The sequence below is a fragment of the Acomys russatus genome, chromosome 21 (genome assembly GCF_903995435.1).
Source record: "Acomys russatus chromosome 21, mAcoRus1.1, whole genome shotgun sequence".
NCBI classification, from domain to species: domain Eukaryota; kingdom Metazoa; phylum Chordata; class Mammalia; order Rodentia; family Muridae; genus Acomys; species Acomys russatus.
Window position 1 is genome coordinate 26,183,037 of NC_067157.1, and position 27,988 is coordinate 26,211,024.

At 38.3% G+C, this 27,988-nt stretch overlaps 1 protein-coding gene across 3 annotated transcripts in view; it reads right to left on the reverse strand.

Annotated features, from left to right (window-relative positions):
* Nucleotides 1–27,988, reverse strand: part of Themis (thymocyte selection associated) — a 173,682-nt gene that overhangs the window by 111,800 nt on the left and 33,894 nt on the right. For all 3 annotated transcript variants that reach the window (XM_051164136.1, XM_051164135.1, XM_051164134.1), the window contains exon 2: nt 17,298–17,459. In XM_051164136.1, the coding sequence (XP_051020093.1) occupies nt 17,298–17,459 (162 nt within the window). The remainder of the gene's footprint in view (nt 1–17,297; nt 17,460–27,988) is intronic.

Consider the following 27,988-nt stretch of genomic DNA (forward strand, 5'->3'; position numbering starts at 1 on the left):
ACTCAAGCTGTCCTCCTGCCTCTGCCTCTCTGAGTGTTGGGAAAGTTTTGCAACACTTTGAGTTTTTATAGAAAGAAAGGTTTTCAAAACATTGAAATGCTACTATGTAATTTATTTGTATAGGCTTTCTCTCTTTAGTATCAAATCATGATTAAACATAATATTTTAAGAATTTTTCACATGTAAAACTTCTAATGGCTGAATAACATAATGTAACACTATAAATACAATGTGTGCATCTGGACTTTTAAATAGTTGTAACAAAACTTCTGAAGCTATTGTTGCTTAGTTATTATTAGTTAAGATTTGCTCTGATGTGTACCAAGGCATAGACAAATACAGATCAGTTTTAGCTCACAATCTCTGCAAAGTGAATATTTGCTAGTTGGTTGACAGGTAGAATTTGACAAACATCAAATCTTTTCAGATGGGCTAGGCAATCTACTCCTGAATTTAACTTCAGAGTGTTAAGTTACATCCCTGAGTACAAACTAGGTTATATACGGGTAAGAGCCATTTGAATTACATCGGTTCATGTTCACATCTCAGTTACCTTCCCACTTACTTTGTCTTTGTTAATATTGTGTGTGTGTTTGTAGAAACTGAACCTAGAGCCTCACACATGCAAACCACATGCTTTAGCACTAATTTAAACCCTCAGCCTTTATGTCTCCTAAATCCTCTCTGAGAAAGGGTCTAAATAAGATGTTCAGGACAGACTTGATTTCACTCTGAAGCCCAGAAAGATCTTGACCTTGCTAATCCTCCTGCCTTAGAAACCAACATAGCTGAGATTACAGACACGCCCTGTCACGGAAAGCCTTTATTGGTTTCTTTCTGTTTTATATTTTAGTTATAACCAGTCTTGTAATTTGCAATCTGGAAGCTGCTTCATATATACTTAGTCTTACCTAAAGTTTAACATTTTCATTTATTTTTACTTTGTCACTATGTATTAGTGGGTCAATGATCCAACCTGATATACTTTTTTGTATGTATGTAACTATTAATGGAGAGACATTCTGTGTGTAGGTAGGAAGACTCAACATATTAAAGATCTTAACTTTCTTTGTTTTTTATTATTTTTATTATAATTCATTCAGATTATATCCTGATTGCTAGCCCCTTGTTTGTATCTTTCTGTTCCACTCTCCCTCCCTCTTCAGCCCCATTCCCCTCTCGTAGACCTATGACAGAAGGGCACCTACTCCCCTACCATATGACCACAGCCTATTGGGTCTCATCAGGACAAACTGCTTTCCCTTCCTGTGTGTGCCTCCAGGCCTCCCCACCAAGGGGAAGTGATCAAGTGGCTGGGGGGGGGAGCACTAGAGTTCATGTCAGAGTCAGTCCCCACTCTCCCCACAACCATGGAGAATGAGCTGTTCCTTGGCTAGATCTGAACAAGGGGTCTAAGTTTATTGCATGCATTGTCCTTGTTTGGTACAACAGTTTGTGCAGGGCCCCCTGGGTCCAGATCCACCAGCCTTGATGGTCTCCTTGTGGGGCTCCTGAACCCTCTGGGTCCTTCTATCCCCCCATTCTTCCATCCTACTGCTGAACATCTTAACTTTCTCCCCCAAAGTAATGTTCTAATTGGGTAACATATAATACAACTTATAGCTTTATATTAGGTACTAATATTGGTAGGAAAATACATCCTTAGCATTCCATTTTGAAAAATATTCAAACATTTTTGCTCTTTTATTCTCCAAAATGAACTTTATAGTTATTTTCTCAAGGACCAATATTGTCAAAATTACTATTACAATACATATTATTTTTATCATTGAAGAAAACAAGCTAATTCAGAATTAGTATGTTTAAAATATTAAAATATCTGATTAAAATATTCAAATAAATGTTTTTAGTTATAATACATTTTTTGATATATTTTGTGGTTCTTTGAAAATGTATTTACTCTTTTTCATATTTCCCTCTATTGTGTGTTGAATGTATTCAATCCCTAACCTCCTGTCCTGCCTTTGCTCACACCATCCCCTCTCTAATTTCTCTTGTCCCTGAGACATTGAAATTCCTCTATTCATGTCATATATAAATACATGATTAAGTCAGGTAATATTCAGTAGGTAATCCTAATATATATGGATATAATATCTATCACATACTTATGGACATATATATATATAATAAATGGGCTTATAGCTGTATATTTATAAAATATGTTTATGCTTGCTATTTTTATACCTTTTTGCTACTTGTCATCTTACAAAACTTGCTTATTAAGTCAGAAAATTCTCGACTTTTTCTTTCATTAGATTTTACTAGCTTTTTACATATTATTATCTGTACATCATGGTCATTATCTCAACGCTGGGGGTTTTCTAATTCATCAACTCTGGGTATACTTGCTTACTACCATTTCTAAAAGACAATACTCAATACAATTCAAGACAGGTGTGCTGATGACACATCTGCTGAGCTGTACACCTGGTGGTCTGTACCTGCCTGCAGCACTCTGCTAGCTCCGTGGCCTCTGCCCTCTGTCTCAGACCTCATTACTTTCTAAGATTCTGGTTAAATTGTAAGTTTAATTGCAGAGTTCTTTTTAAGTATTAAAAAAAATTTTTTTTATTTTGTTGGACAAGGATACCAGCAGCCATTGAACGGTGTTCCTTGAACAGGAAGAATTTGTTATATTAAGTCATGTTCTAATAAAGCTGTTAATTTAAAACCAAAAAAAGGAAGACAACAGTTCAACTTCAACCTTCAGAAAAGCAGCCGGGTTGGTTCTTCACTTGTCCCCAGTAGAAGTAGCACAGATTAGCAAAGCGGAGGTAACTCTACAAAAACATGATAAATGTATATATATATTACAGTCTGGGCATATGGCCAATGGTAGGGTATTACCTAGGAGACCCAAGGAGCTAGGTTTGAACCTCGGCATCACAACACACACACTAAGAAAGAATAATCTATACTTTAAATGCACAAAACAACTGACTCCAAAATTAAAACACTAAGTTATGACAAGAGGCTGCCTTTCTTTTGCATGTCAATTTGTCTTTTCTTATGTAGTTTGTACAGATACCTCCTTTCTGGCCGGAAAATATTTTGTTTAATTGTCACAGCTGAGCTTATTTTGGTCAAATGAGCACAGTGGGGATGATGTGGCTTATGAGAAACTGACCCAGAAAGTGTGGAAAGATGGTCCCTGCTTCTTTAAGTAGCAAGTTCTGTGAGAGTCAGAGTTCTTTAGGGAGCTGTTCTGAATGCCACTTCATCCTCACAGCTAGGTGGAAAAAGCAAACCCTTCCTTAAATCTTGCTTTTTTTCAATGAAACGTCTTTAAAAAGAAAATATTTGGGATACTTTTTATCATAAAAGTATATTTAAGTACATTGCATAATGTTTATCAGATTCCTTTAGGAACTTACATTTTAGTAAAAAAAAAAAAATCCCTATGAGTATAAAGTAGTGACTATGGAAAAGATAGTCATGTCATGGTAGGCTGATCTGTAAGGGTCATGACTTATCTTGGACATTTTTTTATTAATTAAACATTTTTATTTTTTACATATACATTTGTATTATTACACATATATACAATAGACTAGCTACAGCAAGGAGAACCATGACACAATCAGGAATTTTGTAAATGTTGCGTTCTTAGTGTTTTGGCTATTTGCGTTTGACAGCCTTGAAAAAAAACACCCTACCTGTTCTGATGTATCTAAAATTCTGAATGTAGATCAGTCTCCATCACATCTTGTCATTATCAACTTAAAACATCTTTCTTGGACTTTTTACTGTGATAAACACCATGACCAAGAGCAATTTAGGATGGGAAGGGGAGGAAAATAGGAGGGGAGGAGAAGGGGAGGGGAGAAGATGGGAAGAGGAAGGGAAGGGGAGAGAAGGGGAGAGGAAGGGGAGGAGAAGGGAAGGAAAGGGGAAGGGGTGGAGAAGGGGAGGGGAGAGGAGGGGAAGGGGAGGAGATGGGGAGCTGGAGAAGGGGAGGGGAGGGGAGGGGAGGGGGAGGAGAAGGGGAAGGGAGGGAGGAGAAGGGGAGGGGAGGGGAGGGGGAGAAGAATGGGAGGGGAGGGGGAGGAGAAGGGGAGGGGAAGGAGAAGGGGAGGGGAGGGGGAGGAGAAGGGGAGGGGGAGGAGAGGGGAGGGAGAGGAGAAGGGCAGGGGAGGGAGGGGAGGGGAAGGGGAGGGGGAAGGGAGGGGAAGTGGAGGGGAGGGAAGGGGAAAGGGAAGGGTTTACTTCACCTTACAACTGTCAGGTCACATTCCATCACTGAAAGAATTCATGGCAGGACCTTAAGGCAGGAAACTGAAGCAGAGATTCTGGAGCAACACTGGCTTGCTTTCCATGGTGTCCTCAGCCTGCATTTTATACCACCTAGGCTCACCTGCCCACAGTGAGCTGGGGCCTCCCACATTAACCATTAATCAAGAAAATACCCACAGGCTTGCTTATCAGCCAGGCCTACAGAGGCATTTGCTCACTTGAGGCTCCCTCCTCTCAGATGACTAGGTGCCATTGACAAAACAAACAAACAAACAACAACAACAACAACAAAAACTTATCCAGAATCCTATAACAGGGCCCCAAACCTTGGCCCCCAGACCTTTGCACAACTGTCCCCATGATGGAAGTACCATTCAGCCTGTAAAACTCAGCACATAGACAACACCACCCGCCAAATCTAAACCAAAGGCCTACTCCATCCTTCCATACAGTTCCGGGAAACTTTCAAAATCTATTAACCTTGCTTCTGGGCTTCTGTAGTTCTTCTTCTGGATAACGGTCCCTGTTACCTAAAGTATGTCAACTCAGAACATGGTTCTTATGCTTAAAAGTTCACCCTGAGAGAGGTTTGGGGCTACACTAGATCCCTGGCACCCAGTGTAGTCGCCAGACTTTCTATTGGCTTCAACCCGTGTCTGAGCAGCCTATTCTGGTGACTGTCCCCACGTCCCACTGAGAGTCAGATTATAGTTATTCCATGAATTAGATATATTAGTCTCCAAATGAAACAGTGGGAGAATGTGTTTCAACACCCAGGCATAAAGCATGTATTCATTTGATTTTATAAAAACATTTTGCCATAACTGATTTTATATAAGCCACTTTTATTAGGCAGGGTTTAGTCAATAATTACTGTTAATAGATTTTTAAACTTTTTATATGCTCAAGAAAGCATGTCAGATTTTTTTGTCTTAAATTGCTGAATTAGGAGGTGATTTTTTAAACACAGCATCACATAATTCATTAATATGTGTTGTTGTTAAACTATCTGTATTGTCTAATAATGTTTGTTATCAGGCCTATAATTATTATTACGGCAGTGTTTTCTAACCTGATAACAATCAATCAAGACACAGACACATGTTATATTTTAAAATAGCCTTAGCTAACTTGAGGCAGGGCAGTTATGAATCCACTAAACTACTTCCCATAGTGGGGCAGGTATGGGATCACTGCCACAATCCCATGCCATCTGCTTCTAATAATTTCTATCAAACTACCTCCCATCCATAATCCCAAATACTTGCTAATATTCTTCATCTGGGTCAAATCTTCCATCCATGCTGGCCATGTGCTTCTCTGTGGGCCTTTGTTTGTAGGTGAAGGAGATGCTCCCTCCTGGTAAGCTTCATGCTCAGAAATAGGTGAGCGCACCCCCTGCTGGCAACAACCCACCAGACCCCAAAATGTGTTAAAAGGCTAGTTCCTTGCATGGATGCTTCCAAAGCAAACCACACAGACCTTAGACCAAAAGGTATGAAAAGCTGGCTTTTTGAAGAAATACATATCAAAGCTGCCCTGGAAACAAGCCCCCAGAAATGTCCTGGGTGTGGCTCCTGCAATTCAGATACCCTTGGTTTAAAAATCCAGAGGTCTGGGAAGGGGGGGGGGGGCGCCCTCTGCAGTTTTCTTTCTTAGTGAACTAGAATCTAGCTCTTAGACTCTTGACTGTCTTTATCTTAATCAACTGTGGTTGGTTACCTGGCCTTTTACAAGTGCAAGGCTCCCTTCCCCCATTGGAAGGGGCACAGACTCCTTTTGTCTCAACCCTGGCTAAGTGCAGAGCCACCCTGTGCTCCCTCAAGCTGGGGGATCTGCCTGGAAAGCTCCCTCCCTGCCCGGGAGGCCTTCCTCATGATCAGTTCTCGGGACAGAGCCTTCCTCAGCTAGCCTCCAGAAGGCTGAAGAAAACCCTGTGACCAGATTCTCAGCCCAGCCTGGAGGGGCGGGGGAGAAGGGGGGTAAGGAACCCACACTCCTCCACCTAACCCATGGTGGCACAACCTTCTCCTCTCTCCTCCTCAGGTCTCTCTTCTTCCCAAGGTCCCCTCCCCCTCCTCTCTCTGTCTCTGTCTCTCTCTGTCTCTGTCTCTCTCTCTGTCTCTGTCTCTGTCTCTCTCTCTCTCTCTCTCTCTCTCTCTCTCTCTCTCTCTCTCTCTCTCTCTCTCTCTCTCTCTCTCTCTCTCTCTCTCTCCCCTGCCCCCTCCCCAAGCCTGAGAACCTTAGCCACGCCCATCTCATTTGCCCTGCCCAGGTGTGAAGGTCTTTTATTGGTCAAACAGGTTAAGCTCTAGGTAAGGTAGGTCACAAAGACAGCAAGCAGTAATTAGCATCACACACATCAGACCAACCTGCAACAAATGTGGCTATGAGAAAATTTTAAGTTATTTGTGTAACTCATTTCTACTGGACAGAGCTAGTGTAGATTTAATAAAAACCATTTACTAACTACATGGCTTTGGTCAGGTGACACTGCCTCTCACTATCACGAATGTCTCATCTGTCAGATGCGGATTAATTCTATGACTTACATGGGCACATGTGTGTTCAGAATAGCGCCTGACCCACCATCACATCACGCTCCTGCCATGTGATAGGAGAGCCTAGAGTACGGGGTAGCAGGGGATGAGCTGGGCCTAGGTGCTGTTTTCACATTTTCTACAGATGCCCTATCTCCAGAAGGAGGAGGCCTGTGCAGTAATACAATTCATAGACTAGGACATAAAAATTCAAGGAGAAAAATTTCTTCAATCTAGTCTTGTAATTTTAGCAGCAGTTTTATGGATGGATCTGCAGCCCTACTTGAGCATACGGTTTAGAGACGCAATGTACAAGGCAAAAGATTTATACGATTTCAAGGGAAACTAGAGCATAGGAAATACAATGTACAGTTGCTGTTTGGGAAAAGCATCATTGTTCATCATAAAGATGCAGGGCAACGTTTTCTTCCGGGGTATTTCTCATGACTAACTGGGAGATGCTTGTTATTCACACTTCATCCCGCCACAAAGGAGGATTAAATAAATCTTTCCAGAAAGTAATCTAGGAATTTGGATCCTCACTATAAACCAAATATGATGTGATTTACCAATCTATGGGGATAATGCAATCAGATACCAAGTACAGGGTATATTTTTGTTGTGTTTGGCAGCAACGGCTAAGTTTTCTAGCTCAGCCAAGAGAGCTGTCTTTGAAAAGAACAAACTGTGCTTCTTGGGCAGTTTGTTTGTTCCCACAGAGAAAAGGAATATTTGCTTTTTATCTTTTAATGCATTTGAGCATTTGGGAGGTGACAAAATAGAGACATATGGATGCATTATATTATAAGATGTGAACTAGTTGTATATTGGAAGTTTGCTTTCCTGTCTACCTATTAGGGAAGAAAAGATTTGCATTTGTTCCCTAAAACATTTCTCCCAAGTCCCCACAAACCCTTCCTGTCTCAATGCTTGTTCCAGCCCAAATTTTTAGATCCATCTCTGTAACACTATTCTTGTTGCAAAGGCCGGTTGCTTTTGTCAGTGAATTTTATGTATTTGCAAATAAAACCAGAAGGTTTCAGTCACCATCAGCAATGAGTATCTGTTTAACTACTTTAACCCAGGGTGATGAAAGTCAGCTAACATGGTGAAGAAGTCTCTAGAAATTACTTCCTACATAAAAACAACAAACGGCTAAAGGGAATTTTTTTTCAGGACTTAGAAATTAACCAAGCAGTTGGAGCAATCAGAGACGAGTTCAGGAAAATGAACAAGTGTCAGTAAGTAGAGCCAAGTAGGTGTTTAAACCTGCCGTGTCCCCATTCTTCCACTGTCCCCATGCAAGTTTCCTTGGCAGTTTTAAACCACACTGTAAAAATCACACTGAAAAATCACACTGTAGAAGGCGAGGGATAGAGGTTCTTCTATCTCAATTCCAGAAAGCTGCAATTATTTAATATGTCTAGTAGCCCCCTGCAAGGCCTCATTGAAGAGTCATCTTTATTTCACTAGCTCCTCGCTCTTTCTGTGGGAAACAAAACAAAACAAAAACAAAAAACTGTCTCCAGAACGAACTTGCCAAACACATGGAACAAGCTTATAACACATAAAGCTCAAAACAGACTGGGTGTGTGAGATGTCCTAAAGACACTGGGGCACCTCAACAAAATGTCAGAGGACTTAGAAGGCCACATGCTCACAGCTCTGCCCAAGTGCAGGACTATGTGCACACACCAGGATGAACCTAGAGGCAGTCCTGTTTTGCTCTGGGGCTGTACCTGACTTGTAAAGACCTACCCCAAGTAACGACAGAAATCACTCACTAAAAACTAAAGACTTACAGGCTTCAGTTGAAGAAAAAAAAAAAAAGAATATCAGTTGTCCACAAAGTAAATAATTCAGTAGCCACAAGTGCCAAAGTGGAAGTTAGTAAGAAAAAACTTGCTGAATAGCCAGCAGTAAGAAGCGCCAGCGAGGGGAAGAGCAGGGTCTTCAGTGGGTTTTCATTCAGTTCTTGGAAATGCTCACATTTCAAGGATGAGTGAGATAACATAGGGGTAAAGTTACCTGTTGCTGAGCCTGGTAAGTTAGATTCCTGGATCCAAATAGCAGAGGGAGGGAACCAACTCCCAAAAGTTGTCCTCTAAAATCCAGATGACCACTGTGGCATTTATGGAACATCCATCCTCTCTCTCTCTCTCTCTCTCTCTCTCTCTCTCTCTCTCTCACACACACACACACACACACACATGTACACACACAAATTAGCAAAAATATATTAAAGCATTCAGGTTTTAACAGGGGGACTGGGAAGAGAGGGAGGGAGGGAGAGAGAGACAGAGAGACAGTGAAACAGAGAGACAGAGACAGAGAGACAGAGAGAGAGGTAGAGAGAGAAGAGAGAATGGGATGGAGATGGCCACAGTTATTTGAAGATAACTGTGACTGCACAACCAAGGGACAGAGTATGAATAAGACAGAAAGTGAGTGCAGCAACAAGATCTGTCATACACAAATATGCACAGGAAGATGGGGATTGTGGAAGAACAAACAAAGGCACATGGAAAAAAATGTGCAAAACCTTCGAACTTTGATTTTTTTTAATGAAATGAATATCTGAAAGAGGCTCAAATTAATTAGTCCAAACTATATTATTAGAAATAAAAAATAGTCCTTGTAATCTGTAGGGCAAACACTAAGAAACAGCTTAAAAGTCTATTTTTCCCCTAAGTTTGGATTTCTAAATGTCTATGACGCGTGTGAGCTGAGAAGTCTCGTCTGACATTAAGCACACACATCTGTGATTTAGGAAAGACGCCTGGGCAGGAGGGGATGACTGAGCATCCGCAGAGAGAAATGCCAATGAAACTCTGTGGGAGAGAGGAAGCTACAGGAGACAAGAAGCCCAGGAGACAAGAAGATGAAATTCCTCTCTAAGGAAATTCAAGATGCCCACAAGGAAAAACTAATTTGCCAGCTCATAAATGTTTGGAGTTTTATCAAAGCTTACCTAACCCAAGGCGAGGATAATAACTGCAGTCCTTGGAGTCTTCCACTCTAGAGGAGGACAGAGCCATGTGCACACATGCACCCATTGAAGCCATCCTGTTCCACTAAAGGGAGGGCAGGCTCTTGTGAAAGTCACATCTCAGGGGCACAGCTCAATAGGAATGAGACCTACAGAAGAAAACGTCTCATTCTGCACATCATCATCATGACACTAGAGAAATATTTGTCACTCATGTCTGATTACCAAAAAGAAAATCATAACATTTACATACTCAAAGAGAAATATACATTTGGATGAAACAAAATAAGCACCAGGGCCAGGCTCACATAACTTACTCACTGTGTCAACAAGACTGCCTTTGGTAGGCTGGCTAATAGATTTGGTATGAGCTAGAAAAAACATCTTAGAATCTTCTAGAAAAATAAAGAGAAAATAAAATAATAACTTTTAAAAAATCCCAGTATATCCAAGAACCATGGGGGGCGGGGAGGGGGAAAAGGGTACAAACTATTCATGATGGAAATGACAGAAAAAAAAGAAGAGATTAGAAAGAAAGATGAAGAGATAATGAATACTTTCCAGATTAATGTTAGACATAAAAGCTGACTCAGGAAAGTCAGAGGACACCAAACAGAGCAAACAGAAAAAAATTACACATTAGCATACTACAAAAAAAATAAATATAAAGAACTTAGAAATGTGAAACATGTATGATAGAACAAAATAGACATCAAATCTACTGAAACCACGAAACAACAGACCAGAGTGAAATTCATAAAGTACTTAAAGAAAACAACCCACTGACCTCAATCTGTAACTAGTGAAATTGTACTTCAAACATGACAGAAATGAAAACATTATTACTGGTTAAAATATAAAACAAGAAACTGTGCAGTGAGTAGAGAACTGCCTCACAAAGAAAGTGCTAATATTTATTCAGTATGTGTGTGCATGTGTGCATGGATGTGTGTGCATTTGTGAGTGCATACGTGTACTTGATGTACATGAGTGTATATCTGTATGCACGTATATGTGCATAGATACATCTGTGCATGTGTTTGCACATTTGTCTGTGTGCATGTATCTATGTGTGACATAAAGAAGCATTCCTTTAGGAAACTAGAAATAAAAGCAAATCATATCAAACAAATGAAAAAGATAAATAAAAACGAGGTCAACAATAATTCATTTGAAAACAGAATATCAATAGATATAAGCCAACAAAACCAAAAAGATCAAGAAAATAGAATAACATTTATCCAGAGTAATTATAACAAAAAGAGCCAGTAGACACAAATACCTCAAGTCAAAACAAACCGAGATCTCTACAGATCCTGTGCCAGTGCAAATATTACTAAATGCACCATATGAACGAACATGCTATTACCATCTTGATAACCTGTTTAAAACAATCACCTCATCAAGAGATACAATGTGCCAAAATTCACTGAAGAAGAAACAGAACTCTCAATTGACTCATATTTATCAAAGACATTGAATTAATAATTAATGACTTCCAAACCAGAAAATTCCAGGTCCACGTGAGGTTCACCACGAACTTCTTCCCAACATTTAAGAAAAAAATTATGAAATACCCTATGATATTCCCTAACGATAAAAACAGAATGAAACTTCTTGATTTAATCTAGGGTGATGCCACCATTATTCTAATACCATATAATAAGAAAACAATACACCAATACCGTTCATTACTATAAATGTAAGAATCCTCAAAAATATCATCAAATTAAATCTTACACTAATAAAAATTATACTGCATAACTGTTTTCCTATTTACTAATGCAAGAATAGTTTGACATTTGATATTAATTAATATAACTTATCATATATACAAGCTAAAGAAAACAAATAATATGGTCACTCCAACAGGTGCAGAAAAAGCATTTGACAAAATCCATATCCATTGAGTACAAAAACCAGCAGCACAGACATCATCACGTCAGAGTACAAGGATGCTGGTCTACACAATGGAGAGCTTGCTAATTAGATGGGGGAAGCCAGCATGGCCCCTTCACCTCATTTTCAACATTGCACTGGTCATCAATGGTTCAACCAAAAGTGTCTTTGTTCACAGAAGATACATTTGTTCATGCAGAAAATCTTAAGGAACCACCACCACCAAAATCATAGATAGTAAGTATCTTAGAAAACCATCCCTGAAATAGGGGGGACAATTATGGCAAGGAGCAAAGGGTCATTTTTTTCATACTTCCTTTAACAAGTATAGTCAAGAAGAAATCAAAAGTTAAAACTTTCCATAGTTATCATCAAAATGATGGCCTGACAAGATGATTCAGGGAATAAAGGTGCTTGCCACCAAACCTGATGACCTGTGTTGATTCTTAGGATCTACATGGTAGAACAGAGAACTGACTTTCACAAGTTGTCCTCTGACCCCTACATGTACTATCTTGGCATTTGTGCAATCTCTCGAATAAATTAAAATCCAGTAAAAATTATGTATCCCTAAATGCAATCATATTTATATCATAATAAGTATTTCTTCTCAATAAAGAAGAGTATAAAACTCTGATAAAAGCAAAACTGTCTAATACAGGTATATTCTACATTTATGGCTTGAAAGTTTCATTACTCTAAGAGACTCAGTTCTTCCCACCTAGATCTGTAACTTAATTATAATTCTAGTCAAAATCCTGGGAGGTTATATTACAAATATTAACATGAGATTATAGTTGATATGGAGAGGCAAAATACCACAGAACAATATTTTGGACAAGAAGAACAACTTCAGTAGAGTTACTACCTGACATCGATTCTTATTATAAAGTAACAACAGTCAAGAGAAGGTGGCATAATGAAAGAATATCTATATTGACCATTGTGGCACAATGTATAACACAGGAATGATTCCACAGCGATATAAACAACTTAAGGAAAGAAAAGAAACATAAGGGACATAATGCAGTAGAGATTCTTTGAAATAAGTGGTGTTGGACCATTGTGTGAAAGAAGTGAGTGCAGGCATGAACTTATACTCTTACAAAGATTAACTCATAATAAATAACAGACAACCACAAAATATTAAGTAACAGTCGAAGAGGCCCCAGATGGCACTGGATTTGGAGATAAACTTTAGGTATAATCATAAAGAACAATCTAGAAAAGGAAACAAGCAGTAAGTGAGACTTTATTAAAAAGTTCTCCAATCTAGAGTCCCAATAGGATGTCCTCTAGATGAGAGAAGCATGGGAGAATGGCAAAATAGAAGGATCCAGAGGGTCCTAGAAACCTACAAGAAGAACATTATGATAGGCAGATTTGGGCCCAGGGGTCCCGCTCAAACTATAGAACCAGCCAAGGACAATACAGGCAGTAAACCTCAAATCCCTACCCAGATCTAGTCAATGGACAGGACATTCTCCACACTTGAGTGGAGAGTGGGGTGTGACTTTCACACGTACTCTGGTGCCTCACATTTGACCATCTCCCCTGAATGGGGAGGCCTGGTGGCACTCAGAGGAAGGATAGTAGGCTACCAAGAAAAGACTTGATACCCTATGAGCATACACAGGGGGAGGAAGCCCCCCTCAGTCACAGTCATAGGAGAGGGGAATAAGGGGAAAATGGGAAGGAGGGAGGAATGGGAGGATACAAGGGATTGAGATGTAATATGAATAAATTAATAAAAAAAGAAAAAGAAAAAAAAAGTTCCAAAAGTGACCCTATCAAGAGAATGAGAAGACAAGACACAGAGCTAAGAGAAAGTATTTGCAAAAGCTGTGTGATAAAAGGATGATATCCAAAGTATACAAAGAGTCCTATACCAAATCTTTACTGGACAAATATTTTCAACTGATATCTCATCAAAGAACGTTCATATTCCATCTCGGAATCTCAGATTACAACAAGGCATTGGCACCATGGATATGCATCTATTGAATGAACAAATGCAGATCTGATAGAGCCAGTCTTCATGAGGACATAGGACAGGAATTTTCATTCATTGTTCATAGTAGGACAAAATGACAAGGTCGTTTTGCAAGGCAATTTGGTACTTTGTTAAAATAAATATACTGTGAGGGATTTGGGGGGTATGCTTGGTTGGCTTATTATGATGTTTTGGATACTGGGTCTCACTAAAGAGTTCCCTAGTCAATTTTGATAGGAACACAAAACTGCTCTTAAAAAATTAAAATCCATTAAGATCCAAAGGAACTAAAGTGTGATGCTAGAAAACACCCATTGTACGACAAAGTAGACAGTAATGAAGAATACAAAACGAGAAAAACGAAGGACAAAATAATAGAAATAAGTTATTTGTTATCAGTTATGATATTATCTAAAATATATAAACAATAATTAAAAGACATCCTGGTATGACAGAAAAATATCAAATAATATACTATGTGATATGAAAGACAGACTTTAAATTTAAAAACATAAATAGCTTGAGAGTAAAAAGGCATAAGATTGACTATATATATAATTAGCTGCAAAAAGAAACAGACAAAACAAAGAAACAAACAAACAAAACAAAACAAAAAGCCAACTCGAAAAACAAAGGAATTATTTTATATCAGACAAAATACAGCGAGGCATGCTGGTGCAGACCTGTAGTCCCAGCTTTCAGTAGTTTGCAGCAGGACCACGGTAAAAGCAGTATCAAACTTGGCTATCCATCAAGACGTTGGTTTTAAAAAAGTAATAAAATAAATTTGGACCGAATTTACTTTTAAAACAGTTAATACTGAATAAGAAGGTTATATGATGCTAAAGGAGAGTCATTACTCAAAACAAGCAGCAACTATAAACACAGATGCAGGTATACAAGATCCTCAGAGTACATCAAGCAAAAGCATCCAGAATCTTAGGGGACTATATAGTTGAATAATAATAATAATAATAATAATAATAATAATAATAATAATAATAATAATAATTTGAATAGGTAATATCATAACTTTAAAATTATATACAAGTTATATATGGTTTGCTGAGCATATTCTACCCCTCGCCCTGTTCAGTGACCTCCATTTCCAATCCATCCCCCTTTCCTATTTGCTTATTTTTCCTAAATAAATCACCTCTAGTTTAATTTAACATATACATATGTGGTTTGAATATTGAATATGTTGTTTTGAAAGATCAACTAGGAAAAATCAACTAGGTGATTTGAACACCTCTATAAATTTAAAATACCTTCAATGTGCTTCTATAATAGAAGAATATATATTTCAATATAGAGTATATTTAAAAAACAAATCTCTATATATTTTTAAAATTAGAAATCAACCACAAAAGGAAATTTGAAGAGTTCAGAAAATAAGATAAGATGGTTTAAAACACATCTAGAGGGTCTTCCTGTTGTTTAGGATCTCTTTTTGATGCATTTATTCAGCGTTTACAATTTTTCATTATAGACGTCATTTACTCCCTTGGTTTAGTTCAGTTAAAAAAGAATTTTGAAGCTGTGATAAGTGTGATAGAATTGAAAAGTTTTTACACAGCAAAGAAAATAATTCAATGAATAGACAACAGAAAAGTAGAAGAAAAAATTGACGGCTACATGGAAGATTAGAATCTAGACTACATAATGAACCCATAAAAGTCTCAGGTCCAAAAATACTGAACAACTCAATCAATAAATGAGCCAAAATACCTAGCCATCCAAAATAATACATAGTAAAACAGCTTTGAGATTCCATCTTAACCAGAATGATATCACCAAGAAAATAAATACCAACAATTGCTGGCACATAAATGGTAATTATTCCAGCCCTTTGGAAATCAATATTGAGATTCCTCAATAAGCTGAAATTAGGACCAGTATATGACCCAAATCATCATCATTAAGAACCATATGCCTGTGTTTTAATTCTGACCCTTATAATAAGACTCACTTGTAAAGATGTCTTTAAACTTTTTACTCAAGGAAAAAGTATAATGACATCTGGCAGGGCAAAGGAAGCTCCAAACAGTGATGTAAATTAGACTTTAGCCACAAGCCAAGTGTTTCACTAGTCCAATAAGAAATGTTTCTGCTATCTGAAGATTCTGGACATTTCAACATAATGAATGTTTATCCTGTACACTTGTTCTAATCACTGAGAATTACAGTGAGAAAGGATTTCGCTTTCTGCTCTTAGGCGCCTTGTTATTTCTATCAGATCATGCTAGTCTGACAAGCACAAAAATAACTCCAATTACATGAAGATACAATAAACGCAATAGTTAAGGCATGAAAATACAGTGCTTTAGGCTGAGTGTGAGAGCACATGCCTCTGATCACAGCACTCTGGAAGAAGGGCAGGCATTCTATGTGAGTTTGAGGCCTGCCTGATCTACAAAGGAAGTTCCAAACCAGCCTGGATTACATATAAAAACCCTGTTCTCTCTCTCTGTCTCTCTCTCTCTCTCTGTCTCTGTCACTCTCTGTTTCTCTCTGTCTGTCTCTGTCTCTCTCTCTCTCTCTCACACACACACAATATATATATATATATATATATATATATATATATATATATATATATATATATAGAGAGAGAGAGAGAGAGAGAGAGAGAGAGAGAGAGAGAACCATTGTTATAAAGCAGCGCTTCTCAACCTCAGATTCCTATTAGAATCACTTGGGAGCTTTGAGAAAACTTCATGATAAGGCTTTACCCAAATAAATCAGGATGCCTCATGCATCAGGACTTTCTAATGCCCCTAGATGAATTCACCATGCAGCCAAGCTTGAAAACTATTGTTATGAAAGACCAGGAAGGATTAAATAGAATAGGCAAGCTTTTGGTTTAAAGGGACAGAGAATTAGAGCACTTGGAAGAATCTTCTCCTTAATATAACTAATTTACTTTTAATCACCAGACATCAGGTAAATTATAATATCCTCTGTAAAGCATTTTCTGACTCCCACAATGGTATTAATAATAATAATAATAATAATAATAATAATAATAATAATAATAATAAATGTTATCACTTTTTAGTGCACTTTGCTATATTCCAGATGCCATACTTTAATATGTTTCAATAGTATCCTTCTCAAAGACACTAAGAGACAATGGCAGTATTGGTATTTAACTTCACATGTAGTGAAGATAAATAACACAACTAAAAAGTAATAGAATTGGAGGTACAACTACCTAATCCATTTTCTGAAGCGTGACCTACTGGTCTTGTGTAACTTCTTACGTAGCTCAGACATATGTCAATCATACTATGAGGCATAACATGGTTGTCTTTTGTGGAGCGTGAGCTGATTGACCTATAAAAATTTTATCTTCTTCAGCCCACACAACTGCATAGCCTAGTCTACGAAGCTAGCACCCTCACAGACTGGTGATCCCAGCACTCTGCAGTCCAAGCAGGACCATTTTGGGTTCAAGGTCAGACTGGATTACTCGGTGAGAATCTGTCTCAAAGCAAGAGCAGCAGCAACAACAACAAAAAAACTGGTGTGAAAGCTGCCATTCTTCTTTTGTTTTCACTTGTTTTGATTACATATATATATTAACAATACGTGAAGTGGCCGCAGTAGACTATACCTGGAAAGTTCATGGGCAGTTCAAAAGACTTCAGAGATGCAGACCCTCCGATATTACCCTCGCAAATTTCAGCCATGATCTTCTTAATTTTGAGACCTGTGATTTTAATCACTTCTCCAGTTGACAAACAGCATTCGTTGCCAAACATTTCATAAATAGACCCTGAAAAGAAAGAAAATAATCTTTTTAAAAAGAAGGTTAAACAGTGAAGAACAAAATAGATATCAAACATTTCACATAAAAGGTTTTCATTCAATTCATCCTTTAGCTGCCTACTAAACAGGAATTAAACCTGGCTATCCCAAAATGTACACCATGTCCCAGGAGACATATTGGATTTTTCACTTCATCCTCTGGTCAAAGCATAGACAATCTTAAAAAAAACAAAACAAAACAGAACAAACAAACAAACAAAAAAACAGTTTAAATTGAATTTGTGGTTTCTCTATCATCGTTGGCTCATTTATCCAAGGTCAAACCACAGTCGCTTCTCCCACTGCTAGGATTTATGGTACATTTCTGCCAGGTCACAGAATTAGCCCCATATGAGTCAACAGCAATTTGAGTAAGTACTGCAAACAAGGCTATGATGCAATTCAGGACCCAAAGACAGAGAAGGCTGTCTACCAGGGCTTCACACTAGCAGCTCCCTGTTTACCTTTCAGATCTGATTCTCTTCATCATCATAGATTTAAATCCTCTTGCCCGTTTTCATCTGTTGCTTTTTGATGAGCTGGAGACAACACTCAGTCACTTTATGGCAACAGGTGGCAGAGCAACCCAGCAGAAAATGAGGCTTTACTACGTCTCAGGATTTCAGTCTCCTTAACAACCCTATTATCATAGATGCTAATGTTAAGATTTTTTTCATCCATTTATTTTCTTTCTGTGTTTCCTTATAAAAGAAGAATATGGGCAGAGAAACAATCAAACTACAAGCATCAGGAAAGCTGAGAGGCCATAGTCCTGAGCAGTCTGCCCTAGTCAGAAGAAAACAACTCAAGCCACCATATCTGGAATATGATGGCATCTAAGATGAACAGTAACATATAAGTGATGTGAGGAGCCTCACACAGCTGCAGGCCATCAGGGGCGACAGCAATTTGTCCCTCCATCCATGATGCCTCAAAGCTTCTTGGCCGCACTAAACGTAAGGCTATGAGGACAAAATGATAGCTTAGTCTTCTTTCTGGGTTTTTCTTTTTTTTGCAAAATAAGATCTCTATTTCCCCTTTTACTTTAGTGCCTTCACAGAGTCTCAGCTGATATATGGCAAGATATTATAACCCTTTTATACATTCATGGTTTTCATAGAAGTTTTGAAAGATGGAATTTTACCCAGTTCAGAATACTCTGCTTGTATCAGTGTCTCAATAGGTAGCCTGCCATGACACAGTCATAGAAATCTGAAGGCACTTGGTGTATGTAGGGACAATTTACATAGAGGTAAAGCTACCACTAAGCAATCTCAGAGAACAGATGTCTATCAAACAGAGAGAAAGACAGAGGCAGAGGAGACACACACACAGAGACACAGAGACACACACAGAGAGAATAGTAAATAGTGACTTTCCTGGTTATAAACAAAATGGAAGTCACATGTTAAAGAGAAATTTTCTGTTAGCATTTGCATATGTTCTTATGCTAATATTAATAACAGAGGCCAGAGGACAGGGAAGCTGCTAACAGCCCAGGTGGAGGTGAGCCTCCCAAGCAGACTGGAAATGGACGTCCAGCATGTGAACCCTACCTTCCTGTGCAAAGAACATCACTCCTAAAGATTAGCTTCCCTGCTCATCAGGCATTTAGGATCTGAGCGACAATTCCCATTTGCCGTTCATACCATTCTCTTAAGTACTTAAGCTCTTACACCTCCATTCACCTGAATGCATGGAGTTACCAGTCTCAAGTCCTTTGTGGAATAAGCTGAGGCATAAAATAAACAACTTAAAAAACCCATGACAACATTTTATGCCAGTGAACTCAAAACAGTTATTTGCTATGATGAATCACATACTAATATTTTATACCTGTACCATTATATCACCCTGTATTTAACTTTTTTATGAGTTTAACCTTTAATACTCCCAATTCAAGTTTAGGTTCACTGGAGAAAATATATTGCATTGTATTTTTGTATGGTTACAACACATCCATGCCACCCCCGCCCCTTTTCACACATTCAGTAAACCTAACATGTTAGGCCTTGTAATTGGCAGTAGGTATCAGGGATAAAATATTTAGTCTCCCCCCCCCCCCCAGAAGCCTGTGGGCAGGTAGGAGACCACTGAAAAAGACCAGCAAGAAGCCATAAGTTTCCGCAGGAAATCAGAGTGTTGTGAAGTCTCAGAGGCCATTCATTTCCATGGGAAAAGATAAGGGAAAGGCGTCCTGGAGAGGACAATAGCTGATGCGGGCTTTAAAAGAAGGGTCACATGATGCAAAGATGGGCAGAGGAAATATCATCAGAAAGGTACTATGATGTGAAAGAAGCCTTACACGTCCTGGAAATTTTAAGTAGTTTCTTATGTCTAAACCGTAAAATAAGAGAGGAAAGCGTTTCTGTTTTGCTTTTAAGATGGAATAGATGGAGGGAGCAAAAATTATACAATTTGTATGAAATTTACAGCAAACAACACAATATTATGAAGTAACTATAAAGTCTAGAAATCAACATTTCCAGTTATCAGGATCCAGGATCCAGGAACAAATACCAATTTAAGAAGAGGTCATCTGTACTCTAGACTTTAACAGCGCAGCCTCGGGTCCACCGTGTCACCCGGGAGCTTGTTAGAATCTTGGTTAGACTTGCTGAATCACAACCTGCATTTTTAACAAGATCCCCAGATGATTAATAAGTACATTAAGGGTTGTAAAGCATTGGTCTGGGCTGCAAGTACACAACTGAAATAGCCTCTGTTTTGAGATTGTTACAAAACAGAAGAACATGCTCTCCTCTCCAAAAAAACCAAACCAAAACAAAACAAAAACTTGGCTGACACTGAGGTGAGGAACAGGAAAAGGATTTGAAATATGTAAGAGTTAAGGAAAGAGTTTTTTCTTTATCGTATGAAATAGGACATAATTTCACCTTTTAGCTGAAAGTGTTGAAGTTAATTTCAGTACAATGAGTGTCTATTCTTCAGGATGAGTTATAACCACTGACTGGCAAGGAATTGCCATCTTCTTTCAAAGGTTCAAAAAGATACAAAATTCGAAAGAAAAATTTGTGCAAGATAATATACCAGTTTTGCAGGAGAAAGGCCGGAGAATTCTATGACAATAAAATTATGAGTTTTCACCACTATGTGAAAAGCTTCTAATCTCTCCCTAAACATTGATCTCTCTCCTTAAAAATACAAAAGAAGTTTGCTTCTTTCATTAGTCATGCAAATGTTAACACACAAAAGATTTCTCTTTAATATGTGACTGCCATTTTGTTTGAAAGTCTCTATTCACAGTTTTGTCTGTGTCTGTCTTTCTGTCTCTGTCTAACCCTGGCCCTACTTCTCTTTAGAAAATGTCTTGTGTGATCCAGGCTGGTGTTCAACACATTTTACAGGTGAAGTAGTCTGTAGACTTTCCTGCTTCCAGTTTCCCAGGTGCCTTGAGTACATCTTGTGCTGCCACACCCAGGTCACATGGTGCTAGAGATCCAACCAAGGGCTTTGTGAGTGTGAGGCAAGCACTCTATCTGCTGAACCACATCCTCTGACTACTCAGGGGTCACCAAAATGAGAAAGCTGTGTCAGTTACAGGTAACAAGGGCATGTAGCTACGTGTAGACTCCCCAAAACAGGCAAGTTTCCCATATTTTGTTCATACCAATATAATACGTCCAAAAAATGCTTTTTCATGAGTTTTAATATAATGGTGTATTTTAAAAATAAGTAACTTTCATATTATCCAAATAAACTGTATGTATGATTGCTTTTTAAACTTTTGCCGAGGTGTGTCTGAAGTTTGTTTTCTTATATTTAGACATACATATTCAAGTAGTCTTCCTTCCATTTTAACCAGGAGACATGTATTTTGAATATGCGAGTCTCAACTCTATTAAATCTTTACAGACTGATTCTTTCCAAGTTAGAGCATATGTATTCAGGATAATGCCAAACATCAGAGCAAACTGGAACAAAGCAGCCTGTTTTCAGTGATCAAACATTGCCCCTGAAGGCTGTAATGAAAGTGCTATGTGCCTTTGAAATCACCTTTTCTCTAATGCTACTTTGCTCAATATTAACGACACATTAATATCCTTTTATGAGCTCATCCCTTGCTTGACAGTCCATATAAAGCAATGCTATGATCACATAGGAACAGCCGAAACAATTGACTCGATAGACTTTGTTTTTTCTTCCATTTCTCCTCAAAGTTAAAAATGTGTGGAAGTCAGGAAAGAGAAAGCGCCATGGTTTGGAGGTTTTTCTTCTCTGTACTCAAACACACCATGGTTCAAACTATGCCCTTCCTTTCTTTGCTCTTCATTGACTTGTCTTGGTTCAACCAACCCCAAAGATGGAACTAACAGCCATTCTCAGCAACTCCCTGGATCCAGCCTAAAGGAGTACTCACTTCCTCCCATGCTTTCATCTCACTTTGAACACACTCCGACAGACCTTTGGGGATTGCCATCGGAGACTGAATTAGTGCACAATGTTTTTATTATTGACATAGTGTACATTTGGGGGATATTATTATTATTTCCTAGAAAATAGACAACATGTTAATTGAATGTACAAACCCTCCTCACCATCCACAGCTATTACACAGGCTTTTTTCCCATGCTAGATCCCTAATGAATGTTCTCATTACTAATCTTTACTATGAATGATAATAATTTTTTACTTCACAACAGAGAGGACTTTTATTCAATAGGAGCTTTTTTCTGTCTTCCATTTTTTATTAATTGATTCAGATAACATCTCAATTGTTATCCCATCACTTGTGTCCTCCCATTTCTCCCTCACTCCCTCCTACTTTCACCCTATTCCTCTCCCCTCGGTCTGTGTCCAAGGGGGACCTCCTCCCCCACTATATGGTCATAAATTATTGAGACCGTAACAGTGTCTTTCTAGATCAGCATGTCCTACTCTAAGGTACATGTTGTATTTCCTATTGGTGTATTTACTATCAAGGAGACAGTCATCTGTCAGATCATCTAGCTGCCTTCTGAATATGCTAAAGGATGTAAGGGAAAAGTGGTTCTTTGATGTGATTTCTACTTACAGTTTTCCATCTTAGGTACAAGGTATTGAGCCCATGGCTGTATGCGTTCCACAACAGGGTTATGTAGTCACCCCTACTTCTGACTTTTCATTTTGATACAGGGTCTCGTGAAATTGCCCTAGCTGCTCTAAAGCTAGGATCCTCAGCCACTTGAAGTCACTGGGATGACAGGCATGTACCACTAGGATCGACTGTTACATTCCTTTATATGTGGCAGCTGTATGTGCTGGGCTTTCAAGTGGAGCTCATGTGGAGATTGGTGGTAGACAGAGACGAGCTAGGAAGTCTTGCTTGGAAAATATGGCTGCTAGTATATGACACTGAATAGAAACTGCACCAATTGCCTATGGGAATATATCTTTGTTTCTTACAACTATGCTGATGATTCTCTCCTCTAAAATATTACACATGACGAGGAAGCATCATGAGCACAGAGGACACCTCCAAGTGTGAAATTATTACATGGGAATCAGATCCCTAAACATTGTGGTTGATGGACATTAAAGATGCCAGTAGAGAGAGCTGTTCAGTTTTCCTATATAGTTCACCACATGAATGGAGCTTAAAGGGAACTATGACTGAAACAGACATTTGCATGCCCAGGCTCCTATAAAAAGACCAAGACAAATTCTTCCACCATCTGAAGAGTATACCTAAAAATAAATGAACATGTTGTTCAAATGCAGTGTTGAGATCACTGGGTACATGAATTAGCAAGCCTGTTGCTTAATTAGCACTGGGATAAGACTTGGTTGTTAATCAAAACTGATCTTTCAAGTGCATGCTTTCCTCACCCCAAAATATCAGTCAAAAGTGTAGTAAAAGTGATGATAGCTGCACTCAAAAGAATTAGGGGATGATCTTTACAGCCTTGAGGAATATGGTGTTCTTCTCATTAATAAAGAGCCAAAATATTATCCAAGAAGCCTAAAGATGAGAGTGTGCAAGACAGTGCAGTGTATATAGGTGGGGCTTTAAAAATCTAAATCTGGGGCCAGGTGTGGTAGCACACACCTTTACTCTCAGAACTCAGGAGGCAGAGGCAGGCAGATTTCTGTGAGTTTGAGGTCAGCCTAGTCTACGTAGCAAGTTCTAGGCCAGTCAAGGCTACATACTAAAACCCTATCTCAAGCAAATGAAATCTGAACAAATGAAATCCCTTAAATATTGGAAAAAATGAACTTAAAAAGGATATATATATATATATATATATATATATATATATATATATATATATATATATATATATATACAGAGAGAGAGAGAGAGAGAGAGAGAGAGAGAAGGAGGGAGGGAAGGGAGGAGAAGAAGGAAGGTAAGAAAGGAAGGAAGGAAGGAGAAAATAAAGGAAGAAAAATATCAAAATATATATCTCTCACTAATTTGTTGGCTCTTGGGACTCCTCAGGTTGCCCTGTCCAACCTCCATATAAGGACTTTTACCTGGTCTTACTGTATCTTGTTTTGTCCTGTTCGGGTGTTGCCTGTCTGAGGCCTGCTGTTTTCTGAAGGGTAACAGAGCTGGGTGGATCTTGGAGAGAGAAGTGGGGTGGGGAGCAGGGTAGGTGAGACTGGGAGGAGTAGAGGAGGGGGAAACTATGGTTGGGTTGTATAATATGAGAAAAGATTTTATTTTTAATTTTGAAAAAGAAGGAATTAAAGAGTAGAATTTTTCAACTACCCTGAGTGTTAAAAATTCAGTCATAAAAGTCTTACTCATTGAGGAGGAAGAATTCTGTTTCTTACATGTAAAGTCTTTTCATTTATCATAACTTTTAATGTTATACTATAAGGTTGAGCACTTGCTCATTATTACTGATGAAATACTGAAGATCTTTTTGTCAATGATTGCCAGCGCAAGAAGATTGAGGGGCGAGTCTTTACGAAATGTGTGTTTCTCCCCTGTAGCCCCAACGCTATTTCTAACCTATGATAATGGGACAGATCCATAGTTCATCATCTCCTGATATTATTGTTGATCAATTTTCACTACACTTTACCCAAATTTTCAAGCAACAAAATGCTCACAAATAATAAAGGCTTTTAGGAGTTGGCTCATTGTTTCTTTAGTAAGGATTTGGTTTCAAATATATGTTTTTACTCTTAAACACCTGTCTATGGTTTATAACCTAGATGTTAGGTAAAGGTACTATGAACCTAAAGTCATAAAACTGTTCTCTACTTCCCATTTAATGATATGAATGTACTGGTTGCGTTAATTATCCAGGGCCTCCAATGCACTGTAAAATGCACATACAATGCATAAAAATAAAGCTTAACCATGCTATATATTTCCCTAAAGTTATTAGCATTAATAAAGTACTGTTTTAATAAAGTAATTAACTAGCTATAATGCTTGTTAATGGCACTTCAAAGGCCAAGTTCATCTAACTAAATAATAGAAATTAGTACTTTTGTGTGTGTCCTTTCCCAATTTTTATCAGTCGTTTTAATTGTAATTTATCAAAATACCAATGTAGAGCGCAGGAGAGTAACAAAACAAACTAGGTCTTCACCATGGAGATGAGTTTCATGAGTATTAAGTAGAAGCAAATGACCACAGCCAAACAGGGATACAGAGGTAGTCTCAAGCAGTTCAAGGGTTAAGAAAAACAAATTTATTGATGCTGTTAACTTGACTACTTGACTCTATTGATAGAACCAGTAACCTGGGTGCTTGGGCTATACACTTTCTAGTCAACTTGACAATGATAGTTCTAACTGCAAGTTATTACGGTAAGATTCTGGTTCCTACATTATTCTCTTCTGAGTTGTATTGGACGAGTGTTTGAGCACAATTGACCTAGGATGCTATGAGTTTCCATATCTACATAGCCAGGAGCAGGTTAGATCCCCAGATGAATTTTGAGTTTTAACCAAATAGTTTGGGCAGTACTCTCCAGGACCAAGATGACAAATATCTTCAGAACAGTCTACCAGTTGACCATATCATGACTCAACGATAACACATTCCCAATGGACTCAGGCATGACCTCATAATCATCTTCTACATAACATTCCTGGTGACATGCCATCATTTAAAAGATGGCTTACCAAGGACAATTTATATCCAGACAGTCTTGCTCTCTGACTTAACTTGCTTCCTTTAACCCGTTTCGAATTTTATTTATGTCTAAAGATTTTAATGCTTGAGCTAATTTGCTAGCAAATTCTTTATCAAAAGAAAGGTAGCAAAGGAGTAGAGTTACCCATTCTTCATTTATTTCTAGGGCAGCCGCCTAAAACTCAGGCATAAAACCCTGCCTTGATAATGATCACAGATGTATATAGCTTGAAAGGTAGCTATAGAGTGAAATTGAATCTGAAAATCTGTTGAATCTTTACATCTCAGTATGAGCCTGGAATTCAGACACAACCTCATGTTACACATGTACTATCACGTTACACATGTACTACCAGGTTACACACACACTACCATGGTTTACTCTACACAGCAGTTCTACTGAGTAGCTGTTCAAACTACCTCTGAACAGATTTACTGAAGAAATCCATCTGTTTTAATGGATTTAATCAGGTATTAATTAAAGGTGACTTGTTCTAGTAATTCTCACGGCTAAAACATTTTTTTTTTATTTTATTAAGAATCATTTATATTTCTATAGGATAGACACATAAAATCTTTTAGCCCCTGGGATAGTATAGAAAACAGCAATGGTAACTCTTAGGCATAGAGACTTTCAAGCACTTGAAGAAGGCTGTCTTCTGTTGTCTATTCCAAAAAGAAAAGTTGTCAAACCCATTGGAGATTGTTCAGAGCTTTGGTGGGTCTGAACGGCACCACGGAGGAGGCTCGTTCTGTATCATAGCAACCACATCTTTTATGCATGTGAAGGCTGTCTTGGAGTTATACAATATGGTGGTACCCTGCCTTTCAGGAATATGTGTGCCTAAGTACCTGGAAAGGAAGGTCAAAAGAAATATTAAGAATAGCCAGCCGTTTCAAGTCAGCCATAGTTGGGTTTGCCAGCTGGGATGGTTAACCTTTATTGTCATCTTGGCAGATCTGGATTTACCTAGGGGACACACCTTTTGGTGTTTTCTTGTTTTGTTTTGTTTTTAAGGGCATTTCCAGAAATATATACCTGAGGAGGGAAGACTCTCCCTGAATATTGGGAGCACCATCGCGTGAGGTAAAGATGTAAAATAAATACATCTGTATTTATAGCGAGACAGCTAGCCGGGCACCCATACTCATGACCCCTGTCATGCCTTCCTCTGCATTCCCCACAAAATAAAGCTTTCCTCTCTAAAACACTTCTTGACAGGTAGCAGTGAAAAATGTAGCTAATACACCAACACATAGCAAAAGTAATTCCTAAAACACAAAAGCATTAAGATAACCAAAAGCCACCTAGTAAATTAGGAAAACAATATCTCATCAGTAGCCAAAATCTTCCTCTACATTGGTGGTTCTCAGACTGGGTTACGACTTTTCGGGGGGAAGTGGGTAGAACCATCTTTTCATGTCATATATTTACACTATGATTCATAACAGTAACAGTAACATAAATTACAGTTGTAAAGTAGAGAAGAAAATCATTCTGTGGTTGGGGGTCACCACAACATGAGGAACTGACTGTACTAAAGGGTCACTGCATTAGTGAGGTTGAGATCCACTGCTCTACATACCCCCTCCCTTGTTAACACCAAAACATAAGTATTATTCACTCAAGGAAGGTAACAGAAGTTTTTCTCATTCTTTGGTGGTGAAATTTAAAATTTTTGAACGTTGGAAAATAAAGATCTTGAAAATAATTTTTTATTGAAAGAAAAAAGTTTTTTTTTTATCATTACCAAAATCCTTTTTATGTGAATATAAGAATTAAAACTGGATGATTGTTCCATGGTATATTTTAGACCAAGAGGGATGCAGTGTGGACATAAACGGATTTCTCAACAAGGCGAAAAAGAAAATTGGAAACCAATTTCTCAATTGCAAAGAGAAAGAAAACCAAATACAATGTGCCGGTTTTTCCTTTCAAAACCAACAGTTCTTTGTGTCACATCAGAAAAAAAAATGCTTTTGGAGATCAAAGCTTTTGCATTACAAGGCATTTCTTACTGTGAGAAATAAAACCTGGGTCCCTTGGCAGAAAGACACAGAATGCATCTTTCGCTGGTCGACTGGGGAGAGAACAAAGGTTTGTGCTCTCTGAGAGCGGTGGCTCAGTGGTGAGTGCAGAACTGCTGCAGCCTCAATGCCAAGATGCTTTTAACACTTGCTCTCTCATTAAGAGTTAAAAAATTTCCATGCATTCATTTTATGTGTATGTTAGAGCAATAGTTTTAACTTTATGAAAAATATTGCCTTATTGATCAAATATTAGCTATGGAACATTTGGGTTTGGTGTTCAAAATGGCTAGTCACTCACACTGGGCTCCCAGAAAGGCAATGATAAGGAGACTCTGCAAGGCCACCTTTAGTTGGACATGTGTAGCAGT